The sequence below is a fragment of the Camelina sativa genome, chromosome 17, assembly GCF_000633955.1.
Source record: "Camelina sativa cultivar DH55 chromosome 17, Cs, whole genome shotgun sequence".
NCBI classification, from domain to species: Eukaryota; Viridiplantae; Streptophyta; class Magnoliopsida; order Brassicales; family Brassicaceae; genus Camelina; species Camelina sativa.
Genome location: NC_025701.1, coordinates 4,621,056 through 4,638,260, shown reverse-complemented (window position 1 = coordinate 4,638,260; position 17,205 = coordinate 4,621,056). Strand labels below are relative to the sequence as shown.

General features: G+C 32.9%; 3 protein-coding genes and 2 pseudogenes across 4 annotated transcripts in view; 1 reads left to right on the top strand and 4 right to left on the bottom strand.

The window, feature by feature from the left end:
• Positions 166-1,177, bottom strand: LOC104759159 (annotated as a pseudogene).
• LOC104759157 lies at positions 1,908-2,332 on the bottom strand (annotated as a pseudogene).
• Positions 2,757-3,193, bottom strand: LOC109130025 (EMBRYO SURROUNDING FACTOR 1.2-like). Its single transcript, XM_019239204.1, has 2 exons — positions 3,119-3,193; positions 2,757-3,021 (listed from the first exon to the last, which is right to left on the bottom strand). Exons 1-2 carry the CDS (start codon positions 3,177-3,179, stop codon positions 2,819-2,821), a joined length of 264 nt encoding a protein of 87 aa, XP_019094749.1. The 5' UTR covers positions 3,180-3,193; the 3' UTR covers positions 2,757-2,818.
• LOC109129863 (EMBRYO SURROUNDING FACTOR 1.2-like) lies at positions 6,281-6,652 on the bottom strand. Its single transcript, XM_019238841.1, has 2 exons — positions 6,569-6,652; positions 6,281-6,471 (listed from the first exon to the last, which is right to left on the bottom strand). The coding sequence occupies exons 1-2, from the start codon at positions 6,627-6,629 to the stop codon at positions 6,281-6,283; spliced, it is 252 nt and encodes an 83-aa protein (XP_019094386.1). The 5' UTR covers positions 6,630-6,652.
• The window catches only part of LOC104755313 (lipase-like), a 7,748-nt gene continuing 3,274 nt past the window's right edge, over positions 12,732-17,205 (top strand). The window contains exons 1-8 of one of the 2 annotated variants that reach the window (XM_019239197.1): positions 12,732-13,287; positions 13,363-13,457; positions 13,539-13,642; positions 13,740-13,840; positions 13,937-14,040; positions 14,148-14,585; positions 14,695-14,826; positions 14,922-15,070. In XM_019239197.1, coding sequence (XP_019094742.1) covers positions 13,048-13,287; positions 13,363-13,457; positions 13,539-13,642; positions 13,740-13,840; positions 13,937-14,040; positions 14,148-14,585; positions 14,695-14,826; positions 14,922-15,070 — 1,363 coding nt within the window. In that variant the 5' untranslated portion in view covers positions 12,732-13,047. Of the gene's footprint in view, positions 13,288-13,362; positions 13,458-13,538; positions 13,643-13,739; positions 13,841-13,936; positions 14,041-14,147; positions 14,586-14,694; positions 14,827-14,921; positions 15,286-17,205 lie in introns of those variants that run through there. The other variant, XM_010477670.2, reaches the window with a different exon arrangement.

Here is a 17,205-nt window from a genome sequence, read left to right as displayed (position 1 = left end):
TTAATAATTATAATTTACACTATAAATTAATAATTATTAATTTACATTATAAAATAATTATTATTAATTTATAGATAAATTAATATCACTATAAATTAATAAAATGTCTTGGTCCCAATATTATTAATTTATAGAGGTTTTACTGTCTGTACATCAGGTTATTTATTATAGTTTTAGAGGAGGACAATGGATGTTGCAATAGTGTTGGTCTTCCCAGCAAAGATTTAGATTTGTCCCGCAACAATAACAATCTCTTTTGAAAACATAGTCGCAATAGTCAAGGAAACATGGAGGTATAAAGATTTTGTTCGACCTTCCTATCTCGCTTACCTACATCCTCACACCTGCACATCAATATTAACACACCCCAGCTTTGACGATGTTCACAGCCTAGCTATCCGTTGAAGCGAGTGGTGTACGGCAATCACACCAATAAGAACAGACCGGTTTACATGAGCAAACCAACATGATGACCAGGTCAAAAGATGGAGTCATGACGTGGAGATATTTGATTTGAGTATGTAGAACATATATATACGTTCGTTTTTATGTAAACATATATTTGTGGGCTGGATATAACGTTGGGACTTTGGGTGCTTTAAAAGAGTTTTTTTTTGGTTAGCATGATTATTGGTAACATTTTGATCAGATCTCTCTTTTGTTTTTGGTGATTTTTTTTTTTAAAAACAATCGTGGTTATAATAAGTTTCTCAATACATAATATAAAGAAAAGAATCCAAATAGTTATATAGATAGTTCTCTTATTAAAATAAAGCAATTTAGTTGTGAAAACAAATATATTTATAGCGGTACATCAGTTTTTTAAAAATTCAAAGCTTATGCGAGGACAAGAGGGACTAGAATTGCAATCTCTTTGGTTTTTCATACATAGCTTTGGATTTTTGATACAGCACCAACATGGCCATTTAGCGAAAATTTTACCACATTGAGCAGGGCCACACGGTGGGATATAGAACTTGCTCTCTGTTACTCTAACATCCATATGCATGCCTACGCATTAGAAACCACACGTCATTAACCAACATTGAAAATGACAAAAAAAAGACAAAGAAATGATTATTATACACACATATATATGAAGAAGTCTAGACATACACTGATGTTGAACAAAGAGGGAAAACATGAATATGCATATGAGAGCTGTCTCTGATTTCATCGTTTATTTGTCTTAAACAATCTTCTGATGGATATCTCTTGTTTCGTTTGTCTTATTTCAATACATTCATATATATAGACTGTAAAATTGAAATGAAAACTCTTCTTACACTATATTGTTCACCATCTTAAAAAAAATAAACTATATACAGTCATTAAACACTATTTAAATTAGTCAAGTAATTTTCCTTTTCTATATTTTTTTAGACTATACTGTTGAAATGAAAATAATTCTTACAAATATGGTTCATCATATTATTAAAGTTAAGTATATACTGTCATTATTTATTATTATTTTAAAATTATTCAAGTGATTTACTTAAATTTTTTTGGTGTAAATCATCTATATAATTGTTAAAGAAAATAAAATATGACTATATCTTTTTGCACATCTAAATTTATGCCATTCTTTTTTAAAAAAAAATTGATCTATTTTAATACATATATAGATCTTACATGAATCTTCAATTAGTTATTATTATCTTATATCCTATAGATTTAAGAAGATTGTTACATAAATTCTAGTATATTATTTTTTGGGATCACGTACATTAGCTTTTTACATAGAATGATTTCATTTCAAAATATTACATAAATGATAAAAGTTTAAAAATCTTATAAAGTTAGTAGTTTATATAAAATCTTTAGAAAATGCCATCGAAATCATATTATAAAGAAAATTAAGATAATTGTATGGAATGTTCTTATTTTAATTGAAGCAAATAGTGACATTAGGAAAAGTAGTACAATTCAGCACTATAATAATGCGTCGTTGTAAATCGGTTTATTAAAGGTTTTAAACTTTAGGATGAGGACAATGAGTGTTGCAATAGTGTTGGTTGTCGTAGCATTGATTTTCCTTTGATCCGCAGCAATAACAGTTTCTTCTAAAACTGAAAGTAGGGTCGCAATTAACATGAAATTAAAACATGTTGGTACATAGATTGTGTTCCACCTTCCTATATCTCTAACCTCCATCCTCACACCTGCACCTTGAGTTTAAACAGACATCAACCCAATTTCTATGATGAAAAAGCAATTTCAATAAATATATTTTTCTATATATCAGAAAACCTATATTTTACATACATTGATTTAGAGCAAATAGAGTGAGCATGAGTATGCAGATGAGAGAGTACATATGTGATATTTTCATGGTTGGATGTCCCAAAATAATTTATTGTATTTTTTGGTTATATATATAAGTTGTTGTAATATACAGAATGTGTTAATCAATATATACAAGAAATAGAAAAGCCAATATTTCAAGAAATATTTTTCTTAAACAGTCTTATTATGTCTCTTGTTTTGTTGTCTTATTTTAATATACTATATGAGAAGTATTCTTGCATATATTGGTCTTCATCTTAAAAAGGTCAACTGGTCAAGTATATATCATTATTATTGTCGATTAACATGATGAGAACAATCTTTTCAAAGATTATGACACAAATTCATTCCCATATAACAAAATCATATTAAAAAAAAAAAGACAAGATATGCAATTTTTATATGATAATAATAAGAACTAATAAGTATAATTTGTATTTTTTGGGTTTGGAAATGCAATAAATTTCGTTTTTAACCATACTAATTAATTTCTTTTTTCTTTTTTCACATATTAATATAATTTTTTTACACATTAATTTTCTAAAGGATTAGACTTTAAAGGAGGACAACGGGGGCTGGTATCGCATGCTTTTTGGGTCCAGTAACAAATCGTTATATCATGAAAACAACACCAACAATTCCGTTTGAAAAAAGTTTCGCTGCATCGGGCAGGAACACAATTTGGAATGTAGAACTTGCTCCCGCTCTCTCTTTCTCCAACATCCGCATGCATGCCTACACATTTGAATTGAAACTACACATCATTAACCAAACATTGCCAATAAACGAAAACAAAGAGAGAGAGAGAGAGTTGTTATATAAAAGCACTTACATTGATGAAGAGCAAAGAAGGAGAGCATGGATATGAGGAATATAACTGTTTGTGACTTCATCGTTTTGTTTGTCTTGGACAACAATTTTATGATTTATTTTCTCTAAATGCAAGTAAAGTATGTGATTTCTATTTTATAGTCACATGTATTGTTCATAATTTAATAAGGTAAAGTAAATATTGTCATTAATAACTATCTAAACTAGTTAACCAGTCAACCAAATTTGTTTACAGAATTGCCGTGTCGTCTAGTGATTTTAGGAGTCAGCGGTACTAACTTTTAGTTTGACTTCCTTCCAGTAATAACTTTAGTGTTCCTTGGCCAAGTGTAGTCAACGACTCTAAGATTTTTCCAAATTGTGTAACTTTCTTTTGGCCATAATCTAAAGTTAATATGTACTACTTAATTAATACCCTTAAGTTATGATATTTACAGTATATTTTTTTAAGTTATGATTTTCTTTTTTCTTTCTGGTAGTGATTTTAAGTTATGATATGAACATAGAAAAAGAGACAATTTCTTTAACTTGTTTATTTAAGTATTATCATATTTACATTTTTAAAAAAGAATTCATCTTGCAAATATTGGTCTTCATCTTAAAAAGGTTAAGTATGTACTATTATACCGATAAATTTTTATTATTATAGATTAAGAGCATTTTCATCCCTCATCTTTAAGAGAAAATATCTCTAAATTAAGAAATTAATAAGCAAAAATTAATATTAATTAAATTGTTTTGATTTATTTCAGCTACAGATAAATCTTTATTATTATATATTAAGAACATCTTCATCCCTCATCTTTAAGAGAAAATATCTCCAAATTAAGAAAATAATAAGCAAAAATTAATACTCCATCTGTTTCACAAAGAGTGTCATTTTAGAAAAAAAAATTTGTTACACAAAGTGTCATTCTACATTTCTAATGTGTTTTTTAATGCTAAATTTTTTTTTTTACCCCTAAACCCACAGTTATTTTCATCAGCTATTTTCATTAAATTTAAACCATTAATCACCTATTAAATAGGGACAAACATGTATAATTCAAAATTTTCTTAATTTGTGTGAAATGTGTTAAAATGATACTTTTTGTGAAACAGAGAGAGTAATTAAATTGTTTTGATGTTTTTCAACCTAAGACATTATGTTTTAAATGTTCCAAGACACCAAAACAATTTAATTAATATATTTTTTTTCACTTTTGTTTTTTTTAAGACATCTCCCCCTAAAGAATAAAGATGAGGGATGACGATGGTCTAACATGACGTGAACAATCTTTTCAAAGATTATGAAACAAATTCATATCCATATAACAAAATTAATTATAAACGACAAGATAAGCAATTTCTATGTGATAATAATAACAATAAGAACTAAGTATAATTTATATTTTTGGGTTTTGAAATGCAATAATTTAGTTTTTAACCATACTAAATTATTTTTCCTTCTTTTGATGTATTGATTTTTTTGTTTTACACATTAATTTTCTTAAAGATTAAAACTTTAAAGGAGGACAACGGGGGCTGGACTCGCATGCTTTTTTGGTATAGAAACAAATATTTTGATGATGAAAACAACACCAACAATTCCGTTTGATACTAATACCTTCGCCGCATTGGGCAGGAACACAGTTTGATAGTTGGAGCTTGCTCACGCTATCTATTTCTCTAACATCCACGTGCATGCCTACACATTTGAAACTACAAATCGTTAACACAATAAACGAAAACAAAGGTTTGCTATATATTTATGAAAACACTTTATACATACATTGCTGTAGAGCAAATAAAGAGAACATGAGTATGAAGAATATAACTGTTGGTGACTTCATCGTTTGTTTTGTCTTAGACAACAATTTTATGATTTATTTGCTCTTGTTTAGTTGTCTTAGTAAAGTACACAGTATGTGAAATCTCCTTTATTTATAGTCACGTATATTGTATCATCGTCTTATTCATTATCTAAACTAGTCAACTGATTTCAGTTTTTTTTTACCAAAACTGAATGTACTTAATTACCATAGAGAATTTTCCAAGTGTGGTAGATTTATTTATCAAAAAGTCAATAGCACTAACTTTTATTTTGACTACATTCCAGTCAAACTTTTGTTCCTTGGCCAAGTGTAGTCAACGTACGACTCTAAATTAGACATGACCACAATTACGGTTATCACCGTTACAGTTTATTAACTACCGATTATAGTTATAAATTTTGTTTAATCTTCGGTTATGGTTAAACGGTTATGGTTAAATACGGTTCCGGTTAAAGTGGTTACGTTTATATATGGTTAAGGTTATTTAATAATATGATACGATTGATATTATTTGATGATATAATATAACTAATATTATTTATTTCTAATTAATATGTTCTTTTAGTATATTCATAATTCTATACATCATATAATTCATATTAAATAAATAATTATTAGTATATTCTATTACGTTTTTAAAATGGTTACGGTTAACATAATATGGTTAACTATAGGGTTAATCAACGATTTTGATACGGTTACAGTTAATTAACGGTTATGGTTAATATAATTTAACTATCTATTTACGGTTACGAGTTTTAACCATTTTCTATGATTACGTTCGAATATGGTCTGAATTACGGTTACGGTTTAATTTTGGTCGTGCCTACTCTAGATTTCTCAAATTTTGTACCTTTCTTTTTTTTGAACACATAAAAAAAAAACGACTTCTCTAGTATCTTGCATTCAAAAACAAAAATAAACAAATATTAAACAAATAACACATAAATAATAAAGAAAAAAACAAATATTAATTAAATTGTTTTGATGTCTTTAAATTTAAAACATTATCTCTTAGTGTTTTAAATGTCGCAAGACACCAAAACAATTTATTTAATAATTTTTTTTTTATCTATTTTTTATATTTGAAGACATCTTCCCCTAAAAATGAGGGATAGAAATGATCTAACATGACGTGAATAATCTTTGAAACAAATTCATATCCATATAACAAAATCAATTATAAAACGACAAGATATGCAATTTCTATGTGATAATATCATAATAATAATAAGTATAATATAAATTTTTGGGTTTTGAAATGCAACAATTTAGTTTTTAACCATAGTAATTTCTTTTGCCTTTTTCACGTATTGATATTTTTTCTTACACATTAATTTTCTGAAAGATTATAACTTTAAAGGAGGACAACGGGGGCTGGAAATGCATTCGTTTTTGGTATTGAAACAAATATTTTGATTGTGAAAACAACACCAACAATCATGTTTGAAAAAACCCTCTTCGCCGCATTTGGCAGGAACACAGTTTGGTATTTGGAGCTTGCTCACATTATCAATTTCTCTAACATCCACGTGCATGCCTACACATTTGAAACTACAAATCATTAACCAAATATTGACAATAAACGAAAACAAAGAGAGGTTTGCTATATGTTTATGAAAATACTTTATACATACATTGCTGTAGAGCAAAGAAAGAGAACATGAATATGAAGAATATAACTGTTGGTGACTTCATCGTTTGTTTTGTCTTAGACAACAATTTTATGATTTATTTGCTCTTGTTTAGTTGTCTTAGTAAAGTACAGTATGTGAAATCTCCTGTATAGGCCTGGGCAAAAAAACCGGAACCGAAAATCCGAACCGGAACCGACCCGAAAATATGGACCCGAATCCGAACCCGGAACCGGTAGAATACCCTATTGGGTCCTAATCTCCTAAATCCGAAGAACCGAAACCGAACCCGGAACCGAACCGAGAACCGAATAGATACCCGACAAACCCGAAATAAAATAATATACATAAAATACTAGTTATATTTTTTTATTTATAACATAGTTATTCAAAGTTACAACTTAAAATTCAAAAATATTAGTTCTTCCTAGATCAAAATACTCAAAATAACCAAAATTATATTAAAATGTTTAGCTATATTTTTTAAAAAATTAACCAATTTTTAAAAAAAATTAATTTTAAAATTTTAATTTTGATATTTAACATTAAAATTTCCGGGTAATCGGGTAAAATTCAGGTTATCAGGTTAAATTTCGGGTAATCGGGTACAAAAAAACCTGAACCCGGATGATACCCGATTTTTCGGGTATTTATAGGTTCTGAAATTTTAGACCCGAACCGACCCGAACCCGATAAGACCCGAACCGAATCCGAACCGATATTTTCTGTTTACTCTATTGGATCCTAAACTCCTCTACCCGAAAAATCCGAACCCGATCGGTTCCTACCCGAATCCGATCGGTTCCTACCCGAATCCGACCTGAGTACCCGAATGCCCAGGGCTACTCCTGTATTTATAGTCACGTATATTAATGTTTCATCGTCTTATTGATTATCTAAACTAGTCAAGTAATTTTGTAGTCAACCGATTTCAGTTTTTTACCAAAACTGAATTTACTTAGTTACTATAGAGATTTTGCCAAGTGTGGTAGATTTATCAAAAAAGCCAATAGCACTAACTTTTATTTTGACTACTTTCCAGACTTTTGTTCCTTGGCCAAGTGTAGTCAACGTACGACTCTAGATTTCCCAAATTGTGTACCATCTTTTGAACACAGAAAAATAGTACAGTATAAAACAACTTCTCTAGTATCTTGTATTCAAAAATTTAATCTATTCTTTTCGACATGTTATATAACATATAAATAAATCAATTTGTATCAGTAGTAATAGTAATAGACTATATCGGGAAGCACTTGTTGAAATTTATAAAGGAAAACGAATCTACGGATTATGAAGACATTGTAACTTGTTTTTATCTTGTTCGTTGAGCTTTAAGGAGCAATTTCAATGAATGTGATTTTTGGCCACTAGCTACAATATTATTCTGTATTATATACTCTCTCCATACCTTAATTATTTCACAATTTTTGTATCTTGGTCTTGGGAATTGGAGATAGAACACCGTAGTATATGAATAAGCTAGTGGAAACCACAATTCTTTAATGCACACTTGACCGCTGTTGCAGTATCTCAAGATAAGTCTAATACGCTAATAATTAAGACTAAAAGTTTAAGATATCCGAAAAAAGGACGAATATGAAAAAAATGAATTAATTAACCTTTAATTCCCCGAATATTATCAAGCCCATCAAGTAGTCTGCCTCACACACTATTCTGAATCTCTTAGGCTGTGAATGGTGAACATAAAAAAGTGCGGTTTTCAATATTTTACAAAAAAACGCTTTTGTGTTACCATTCATATTGTTTTAGTTTATGGTCTGCGTTTTTTAAAAACTGATGATGAAACCGCGCACGGATTTCTATAACTCACAAAAATGAAATATTGTGTTCATTTTCTACCCACACGTAAATAGGTGTGGTTTTCAGAAAACCGCACATTTTTTACATTTCAATAGTAAAACTCAGTTATATATATGTATATATACATAAGTGTTAGAGTTTGCATATACGTTTGTACATCTATTTGTAAGAAGATATAGAGTATATAATAATATTATACTAATGTATGGTTATTTATTTCTAATTTTTTTGTTGGTTGCATTATATGTTATTTTTTTCAAACTCTCAAATATATTGAAATTCTTAAATAACTTTGTATTAAATTGTTTAGCAAATATTATTGAATAATTTTATTTTATTTAATATGTAAAACCGCACTTATCTCGCATAACGCTTTCCCCGCAGTTTAGCAAATATAGATCATCACGAAATCGAGCTGTGAGATATTATATGTCAAATATAGCAAATATATTTCACCAATCAAATATCATTCTGTACCGCTTATTTTGCAGAAACCGCACTTGTCCCGTAAACCGCACGTACTGCAGTTGAACCGTACCGCATCCTAAAACCGCTTTCCCCACACAACCAAACATAAGAACCGCACGTACCGCAGTTAATTTTTCTTCCACGACAATGGATCCTTTCCTCAAAAGGAAAAGAACAATTTAAATGTATATTACCCTCTTTACCAATTTGGAAAAGAACAATTACTGCAAGCCATGTGCTGCACATGATGTGCATTAGTTCCCCGCGAATTCACGTTTTCCATGCTTAAATTAACCTCTCTTTTTTTTTTTTTCATACATTCCATATATATAAACAGATCTTAACACATATCCGCACTTATCCATATTCACGTAACACAATTACACACATTGTGAAAAAAAAAAAAAAAAAAGCCGAAAGGAAAATAAATAATTAGAGCTAAAAACATTGTGATTAAAAAAATAAAATGGATTTTTTTTTTTTTTTTTTTTTTTTTTTTTNTATATTAAGTTATCGGAGATGACTCTCTTCGAGAGAGAGCCAGTTAGGTACCGACGAGCTTACATGGGAAAAACAGAAACCTCGTGCTCTTGCACATTTCGCAAGTTTATCAGCATGAGTATTATCCTCTCGAAGAATATATCTAATACTAAAATTAGCAAATCTATCTCTGAAATGAATAAAATTCTTTAATTCTGATGAAAAGGTCGGCCAATCCTCGATATTAGACGTCATCCTTAGGAGGTCTGAACAATCCGTAGCAAAAAGAGCGTTATCCATGTCCGGCGCTAATAAACACTCCATAGCCCAAATAAGGGTATCTAACTCTGCATGTAAAGGGGATAGACTTCTGCGCGATCCTTTGAGCCCCATTTGCAAGATTCTATCACCGATAGCCGCAATCCAACCATGCCCACTTCTATCCACCTCTGTATGCCAAGATCCGTCTATAAAGCATACAAGAGATTCTTGAGGAATTGGGATCGAAGGTATGCCTGCTTCTGCTACTGCTGGTGCTAAGTCTCTATTATTTGTTTTTCTCCAAACTTCTTCTTCTTGGATAGCTTTCTCCAGTGTATCTTGCGGAGACTCAGAAATATTTTCAAACACTTTCTTGTTTCTTGCCTTCCAAATGTACCACATCACCCAAGGGAATGTCTGCAGATTTTGATCAAGAGCACCATAGTCTCTACCGCTCCCATATAGAAAATCGAGGTTGCTATATAGGGAAGATGAGGGAAACACCATAGGATGGGTAGGGATTGTTGATAAAGCCCACACTTGTCGTGCTGGGGGGCATTCAAATAGCATGTGATTAATAGTTTCCTCCTCCGCTCCGCATCTAGGGCAATCCTTATCTCTACCAATATGGCGATAATGCAAGCGCTGGCAAGTTGCCAAGCACCCAGTCACACATTGCCACACGAAATGCTTCAGCTTTCGTGATGTTTTTAACTTCCATGCTTGCGCCTTGAGTGTCGTAACACTAGGTCCCTGAAGAGGGAGGTCGCAAACAGGGCGAGAGATAGCTCTCGCGACTTCGTATCCAGACTTAACGGTATAGTTCCCAGACTTTGTCAGAGTCCACGAATACCCGTCCCTCGAGGCGTTTAAGCTCGGTTTTATTCCCAGAATAAGGGTAATTTCTTTCGGGGGAAAAAGTTCCCGAAGACGCTCCATTTTCCACATTTTTGTGTTGAAATCAATCAAGGTGTTAACACAAATCAAGGGATTCCTCTCATTAGTTAACCCTTGTGGTGGTCGTGCTGGCGTGTCTGGGATCCATGGTTCAGTCCATATGCACGTGTTAAACCCCGAGCTTATGGTCTTACGGATTCCATGCGAGAGAACATGTTTTGCCGCCAACATGCTCCTCCACCCGTATGAAGGTCGATTTGATACCTGTATCTCTAATGGACTACAGTATCGAAAGTATCTCCCTTTAAGAACTCGGCTAAGGAGAGAATCTGGATATATGAGTAATCTCCATAGCTGCTTTGCCAACAAGGCAAGATTAAATTCTTCTAGTGTTCGGAAGCCTAGCCCGCCTTCTGAAAGTTGAGTACACATTTGCTCCCATGAGATCCAATGTAATCCTTTACTATCTGCTTTATTGCTCCACCAAAAGTCAGCAATGGCACTACTTAATTTTGAACATATAACTTTTGGTAGGAGAAAACACGACATTACATATGTCGGAATTGCTTGCGGCACTGATTTAATCAGGACTTCCTTGCCCCCTTTGGATAGAGATTTTGAAGTCCATAAGTTTACCCTCTTATGGAGTTTATCCCTGACAAATGCAAAGACTTGTGCCTTAGATCCATGAATCTTCTCGGGGAGACCCAAGTATGTACCCATGCCTCCTTCTTGTGATATCCCAACAATAGATTTGATCTCTTGTCGTATATCGGAAGGAACATCTGTTCCAAACATGATGGAAGATTTGGAAAAGTTAATTTCTTGTCCGGATGCCTCGCCATAAAAGCGGATTATATCAATAATTTCCTTGCACTGATGAGGATCGGCTCTACAGAAGAACAAACTGTCATCTGCAAAAAGTAAGTGGGAAACTCTGGGGCTTGCGGTCGAAATACGTAATCCCTGGATCTTCCCCTCTTTTTCAGCATTCTTAATTTGAGCGATTAGCGCCTCGGTACAAAGTATGAATAGATATGGGGAAATTGGGTCTCCTTGGCGAATCCCCCGTGTTGGCCTAATTCGTCCTTTGGGATTCCCGTTGATCAAAATACGGTAGGAGACGGAAGTAATGCATTGCATTATCCATCCCACCCATTTTTGATCAAACCCCATTTTTTCCATCAAAGCTCTTAGGAAATTCCATTCCACCCTATCATAAGCTTTACTCATGTCCGTTTTAATTGCAATAAATTTCTTTCGGTTGGCCTGGTTGGAACGGAGGGCATGAAAATTTTCTTGAGCAATGAGAATATTATCTGTAATTGACCTTCCTGCCACAAATGCAGATTGAATCTCGGATATAAGATCCGGTAAAAACCTCTTGAGTCGTAAACTCAAAATTTTTGAGATCACCTTATAGCTCACGTTACACAGGCTAATAGGGCGAAATTTTGACATTTCACGAGGTCGTTCTCCTTTTGGGATTAGACATATATTTGTTTCATTTAGCTTGCCATCAAAAATTCCAGAGCTAAAGAAATTCTTCACCATCTTGGTGAGATCGCCTTTTATGGTTTCCCAAAATTTTTGGAAGAACAGAGCAGTCATTCCATCTGGTCCTGGAGCCTTTCCCGGATTCAAGGAGAACAATGCTCGTTTGACCTCCTCTTCTGAGATTTCTTTCGTGAGATGCTCGTTCATAGCAGGTGTGACCAATGTAGGTACATCTTTAATGGCCAATGTAAGGTCACTCGCATTCGAGGATGAAAAGAGATTGTCGAAATACTCCACCGCTACTTTTTCTATTCCTTCTTCTGTATCAACCCAGACTCTAAGTTGATTAAGGATGCGATGATCTTGTTCCTGGCCCTCTTTTATTTTGTTCAAATGGATAAGGTTACAGATAAGCAGAAAGTTAGATTACATAAATAATACAGTCGGTCGGATTCTATGAACCAACGAACCCGATCCAGCCCCACTTCTTCCCACCGTTTCTCCCAACCAATCACACAACTCCTCAAAATACCCCAATCAAATATTTTAGTGGACCCTCTGACCCTTACAATATTGCGGAAACTCGAAAATTTCATAGAGACAGAGAATGAGAGAGAGAGGTCACCACTGTTACACATGGCGTGATTGAGCCTTCAAAGATTATAAAATCATTTTTTTTATTTTGGTATTTAAAAAAAAAATAGTACTAGTTGTTGTTTGGTGAGAGGTGGGCAGATACAAGTGGATAACAAAGTTTTTATTGGATGATAAAGAGAGACAGATAGAGAGAGAAAGAGAGAGAACCGTATTTTGTTCCATAATTTTCTCTCTGTAGGAAAAAAAAAATTAAAGTTTTTGTTTTTCGAAAATTTCATTCTTTTTCTGGGTTTTCGCCAAAGGAGCATCCTTTATGTTGTTCTTTTGAAAGAAGACTCCCTCTCTGTATTTTGTCTCCCCTGTTCTTGGGGAGTAGGAAGAGGATAAAGGAGATTCCTTTATCTCGATTTTGGATTAAATTCCCGATTTTTGATTTCGAGGGAAGAAGAAGAAGAAGGATGATTAAGTTGTGGGTGATGACTTCTCTTCAACTCGCGGAGCTCTTCGTGAGCTCTATCGTGCATTTGATTTATGGGTTTTATATATTCAGCTCCGCCGTTGCCGGAGATATCTCCCAGACGTTGAATGATTACTTGTTTAAGTCCAATGACGTTGGAGAAACAGGTCAAAATCTCACCAATGTTGAGGGTTTGCCTCCTATTGTTTTGGTTCATGGCATCTTTGGATTTGGCAAAGGGGTAAGAAAAAAAACCATAATTAAATTACTTTTGTTTGTTAGATTTCCTTGTTTTGAGGGTTTGATCTTTGATCAGAGATTAGGAGGCTTATCATACTTTGGTGGTGCTGAGAAGAAAGATGAGAGGGTTCTTGTTCCTGATTTGGGTTCCTTAACAAGCATCTATGATAGGTATATTGGATTCGTTTTTGCCTCTCAGTTGAAGCCACGTTTTGATCTGTATTGTGCTGATGATAACAATGGTGTTTCCAGGGCAAGGGAATTGTTCTATTACTTGAAAGGAGGGAGGGTTGATTTTGGTGAGGAGCATAGTGAGGCTTGTGGACATTCTCGGTTTGGCAGAAGATGCGAACAAGGTTTGATTTTGATCTCAATGCTCGCTCATTGGAAGACATTATGTATCCAAATGTTTTCATCTTGAATGTAAATCTGAACTTTGGTATGTGTTTTTAGGGCAATACCCTGAATGGGATGAGGATCATCCTATCCATTTTGTGGGGCATTCAGCCGGTGCTCAAGTTGTGCGTGTGTTGCAGCAAATGCTTGCAGATAAGGTTTGAGTTGAATCCTTCTTTTAGTGAAAGTTCTGGTTTAAGCTCTGTTTGATGATGATGATGCTAACATATGTCTCAAACCGTGATGGTAATTAGGCATTTGAAGGGTTTGAAGACACGAATGAGAATTGGGTTCTGAGTGTGACATCTTTATCCGGAGCATTCAATGGAACTACCAGGACTTACTTAGATGGCATGCGGTTAGTTTCCATTCTTAATAGTTTGATCTTCATAAGCAAATGTAAGTTCTTGTAAGACCAAGATCTTTTTGTCCTGATTGTTGTTTCCTATTGTTGCGGTTTAACAGGATAGATGATGGAATGAGCATGAAACCGATATGTCTGTTGCAGCTATGTCGTATAGGCGTGATCATGTACGATTGGTTGGATATTTCATGGCTAAAGACTTATTACAATTTCGGATTCGATCATTTCAACATTTCTTGGAAGAAAACTGGTGTGAGAGGTCTCGTTGATTGCCTTATGGGAAACGCAGGTCCTTTTGCTTCAGGTGATTGGATCTTACCTGATCTCACGATCCAAGGCTCAACAAGTATTAACACCAATCTCCAGACGTTTCCAAACACTTACTACTTCAGCTACGCGACTAAACGCACCCGCAGAATCATGGGAATGACAATTCCTTCAGGTGTTCTTGGAATCCACCCGATGCTCTTTCTCCGCGTCTTTCAGATGAGCCAATGGAGATTCCCACAAGATGTATCTCCTCCTTATAAAGGCTACAGGTACACAAAATAAAGATTCAAACATTTTAATATTCATTCTTGAAGCTCTTGATCAGTCCTTTGTTTAACATTGTTCTAAGAAAAGAATGTTTTTGAATTTTGAATAAAGGGATGAGGAATGGCAAGAGAACGATGGGGCATTGAACACAATATCAATGACGCATCCGAGACTACCCGTTGAGCATCCAAGCCGTTTCATAAGAAGTGATTCAGAGTGTCAAACATTACAACCAGGCATCTGGTGAGTGAATCATATTTCAAACAAAATTTCCTGAAGAGTGGAAAATGAATATTGATGGAATCAAAACTTGGTCTTCTTGTTATGTGTTGTTGCAGGTATTATAAGATAGTGGAAGCAGATCACATAATGTTCATAGTGAATAGAGAGAGAGCTGGAGTTCAGTTTGATCTAATATACGACAGTATCTTCCAACGTTGCAGGAAACATGTTTTTAGAAAGATTCCTCAGACTCTCCCTAATCTATCTCCTTCTTCTCCTCGTTCACCCAAAAGAAACAACTTTGTACATTGATCATTTTTAAGAAAAGTGTTGTAGGGTTGATATATGTTGAGGGCTTAAAGTTTTTTCTAGGCTATTAATTTATTAATACAGATCTCATTCATTGTTCTTCTTATTCTCTCTCGATTTGTTGTACCATAAAACAATACATTTTCATTATAAAAATTATAATATTTGTTATTTGATCAATGTTGCTCTACTGCCCACGAAGCTAAGTATATCGATCACACTCGTCGTTTTCTCTTCTGTTACGCCGTGACGAGATGTCCCCTGTTCAATCTCTAAAGACCATCATACTATGCAACTAATAGGCCAGAAAGCTTTTCCATTTCTAACCTACGGGCTACGGCTTATTTAGGAAGCAGACGCAGATTCTAGATCATTCATGGAAAGGCCAATGACACAAATGAGCATAAGAACCAACAGTCAGAAGCTAGTAAGGCTCTGTAAGGGACAACTATGTAGCATGAATGCATGATACTAGATAATACTAGAGTGAAAGAAGAGATATATACCACATTGTTGCAGTCATTAGTTTTGACCAGATTAGTACATTTAAGCCAGGATGAGAGAGATAAGAGTGTCTTCTTAGACACAATTAAACATTCACATATACACGCTTGTACCACATGTTCTTGTTATACTATTGTCTAAGATTTAATGACTTAATATTTATTTATCTGATTAGACTAAATTATAAATACTAATAATATATTATGGTAGAACCTCTAGTTCAATGAAGATGATCTTTGACTATGTACAATGGTAAACTCTTTCAACATCCTAATTTACATTCAACATCCTAATTTACATTCAACATCATCTTCTTTTTATTCTATTTAATAATTGCAACATCCAGTCAATTTTTACACTATAAATTTGTTTAATAATGTTCAACAATCTCTTCCCATCATTTTATTTCATATTCTTATTTTCATCTTTTAACTACAAATCAATATGAATTCGTGGCTAAAATAATTTGAAGTTAAATAATACTTTTTTTATTTTTATTTCATATTCTTAGACTAAGTCACAAACAATAAATGTTTGCAATCACACATAAAAAAGAGTTGACTTGAAAATTGATAATAATAATTGAGTGTAGAAAGAATCATTGTTGGTATCTATTTCATAAAAGACGATTTTTATGTGTCCGGATCTAATGAAAAAAATCTTTATTGATAGAGTATAAAAAATGATCAATTTTGATAGAGAAGTCAAGTTTTGTTTCCAGATTGACAACCAAATGTTCTCAATGCTGGCTCAACTCAACTCATTTCCAGAAGTCAATAATACTAAATTAGTAGTAATTGCTAAAAAAATAATTTTTGGCTTAAATATTGTAGATTGTTTTGGTGCTGGAACTATCATAAGCACTTATGGGAAGATTCTGACGTGTGCACACACCGTGTACCACAACAAGGAGGCACTCAAATTCGATCCACAATATGGGTGAAAACTTCAAAAGGTAAATCAACTGCTAATAATAAACATATAGTATCTATACTATTAAAAGGGAAGCATTATTTACAAGGCAAAATGAATCCTGAAATATATGACATAAAATGAGCCTGAATAAATTAAAAAGCATACAATACAAGAGGGACATTAAAGTAAATTTGATAATAAAAATGCACGGATCCTATATGGCTTGGATTAATTCTGTTCGGATCATGTATTAACTATTCAGAGCTGTTTTTCATACTCCCGTATCCAAACAGAATCGAAACAAACATCTGCAATAAAATTCAAAAAAGGTAAGTAGTTTTGCGTAAACAATTTAAGGAAACAATAATTTTGATATTTATGTATATGTTTAATTTGGGCAATTAATTTCGAAATTGTATATATGTAAACTTATTTAATTTGATTTTATATTTTGAGATATATCCGGAAACAAGAAATTATGATGTTACCTAATATACAAAATCATCTAAATGTTTATAGAAATAATTTAAATCGGTATCTATTAAAATCGAGCAATTAAATACAAAATTGTATATATGTATAAAAATATAATTTGGTTATATATTGTGAGATATCTGTAAACAATATTTATGATTTTATATTATGATTTCAAACATATGTATTACATATATA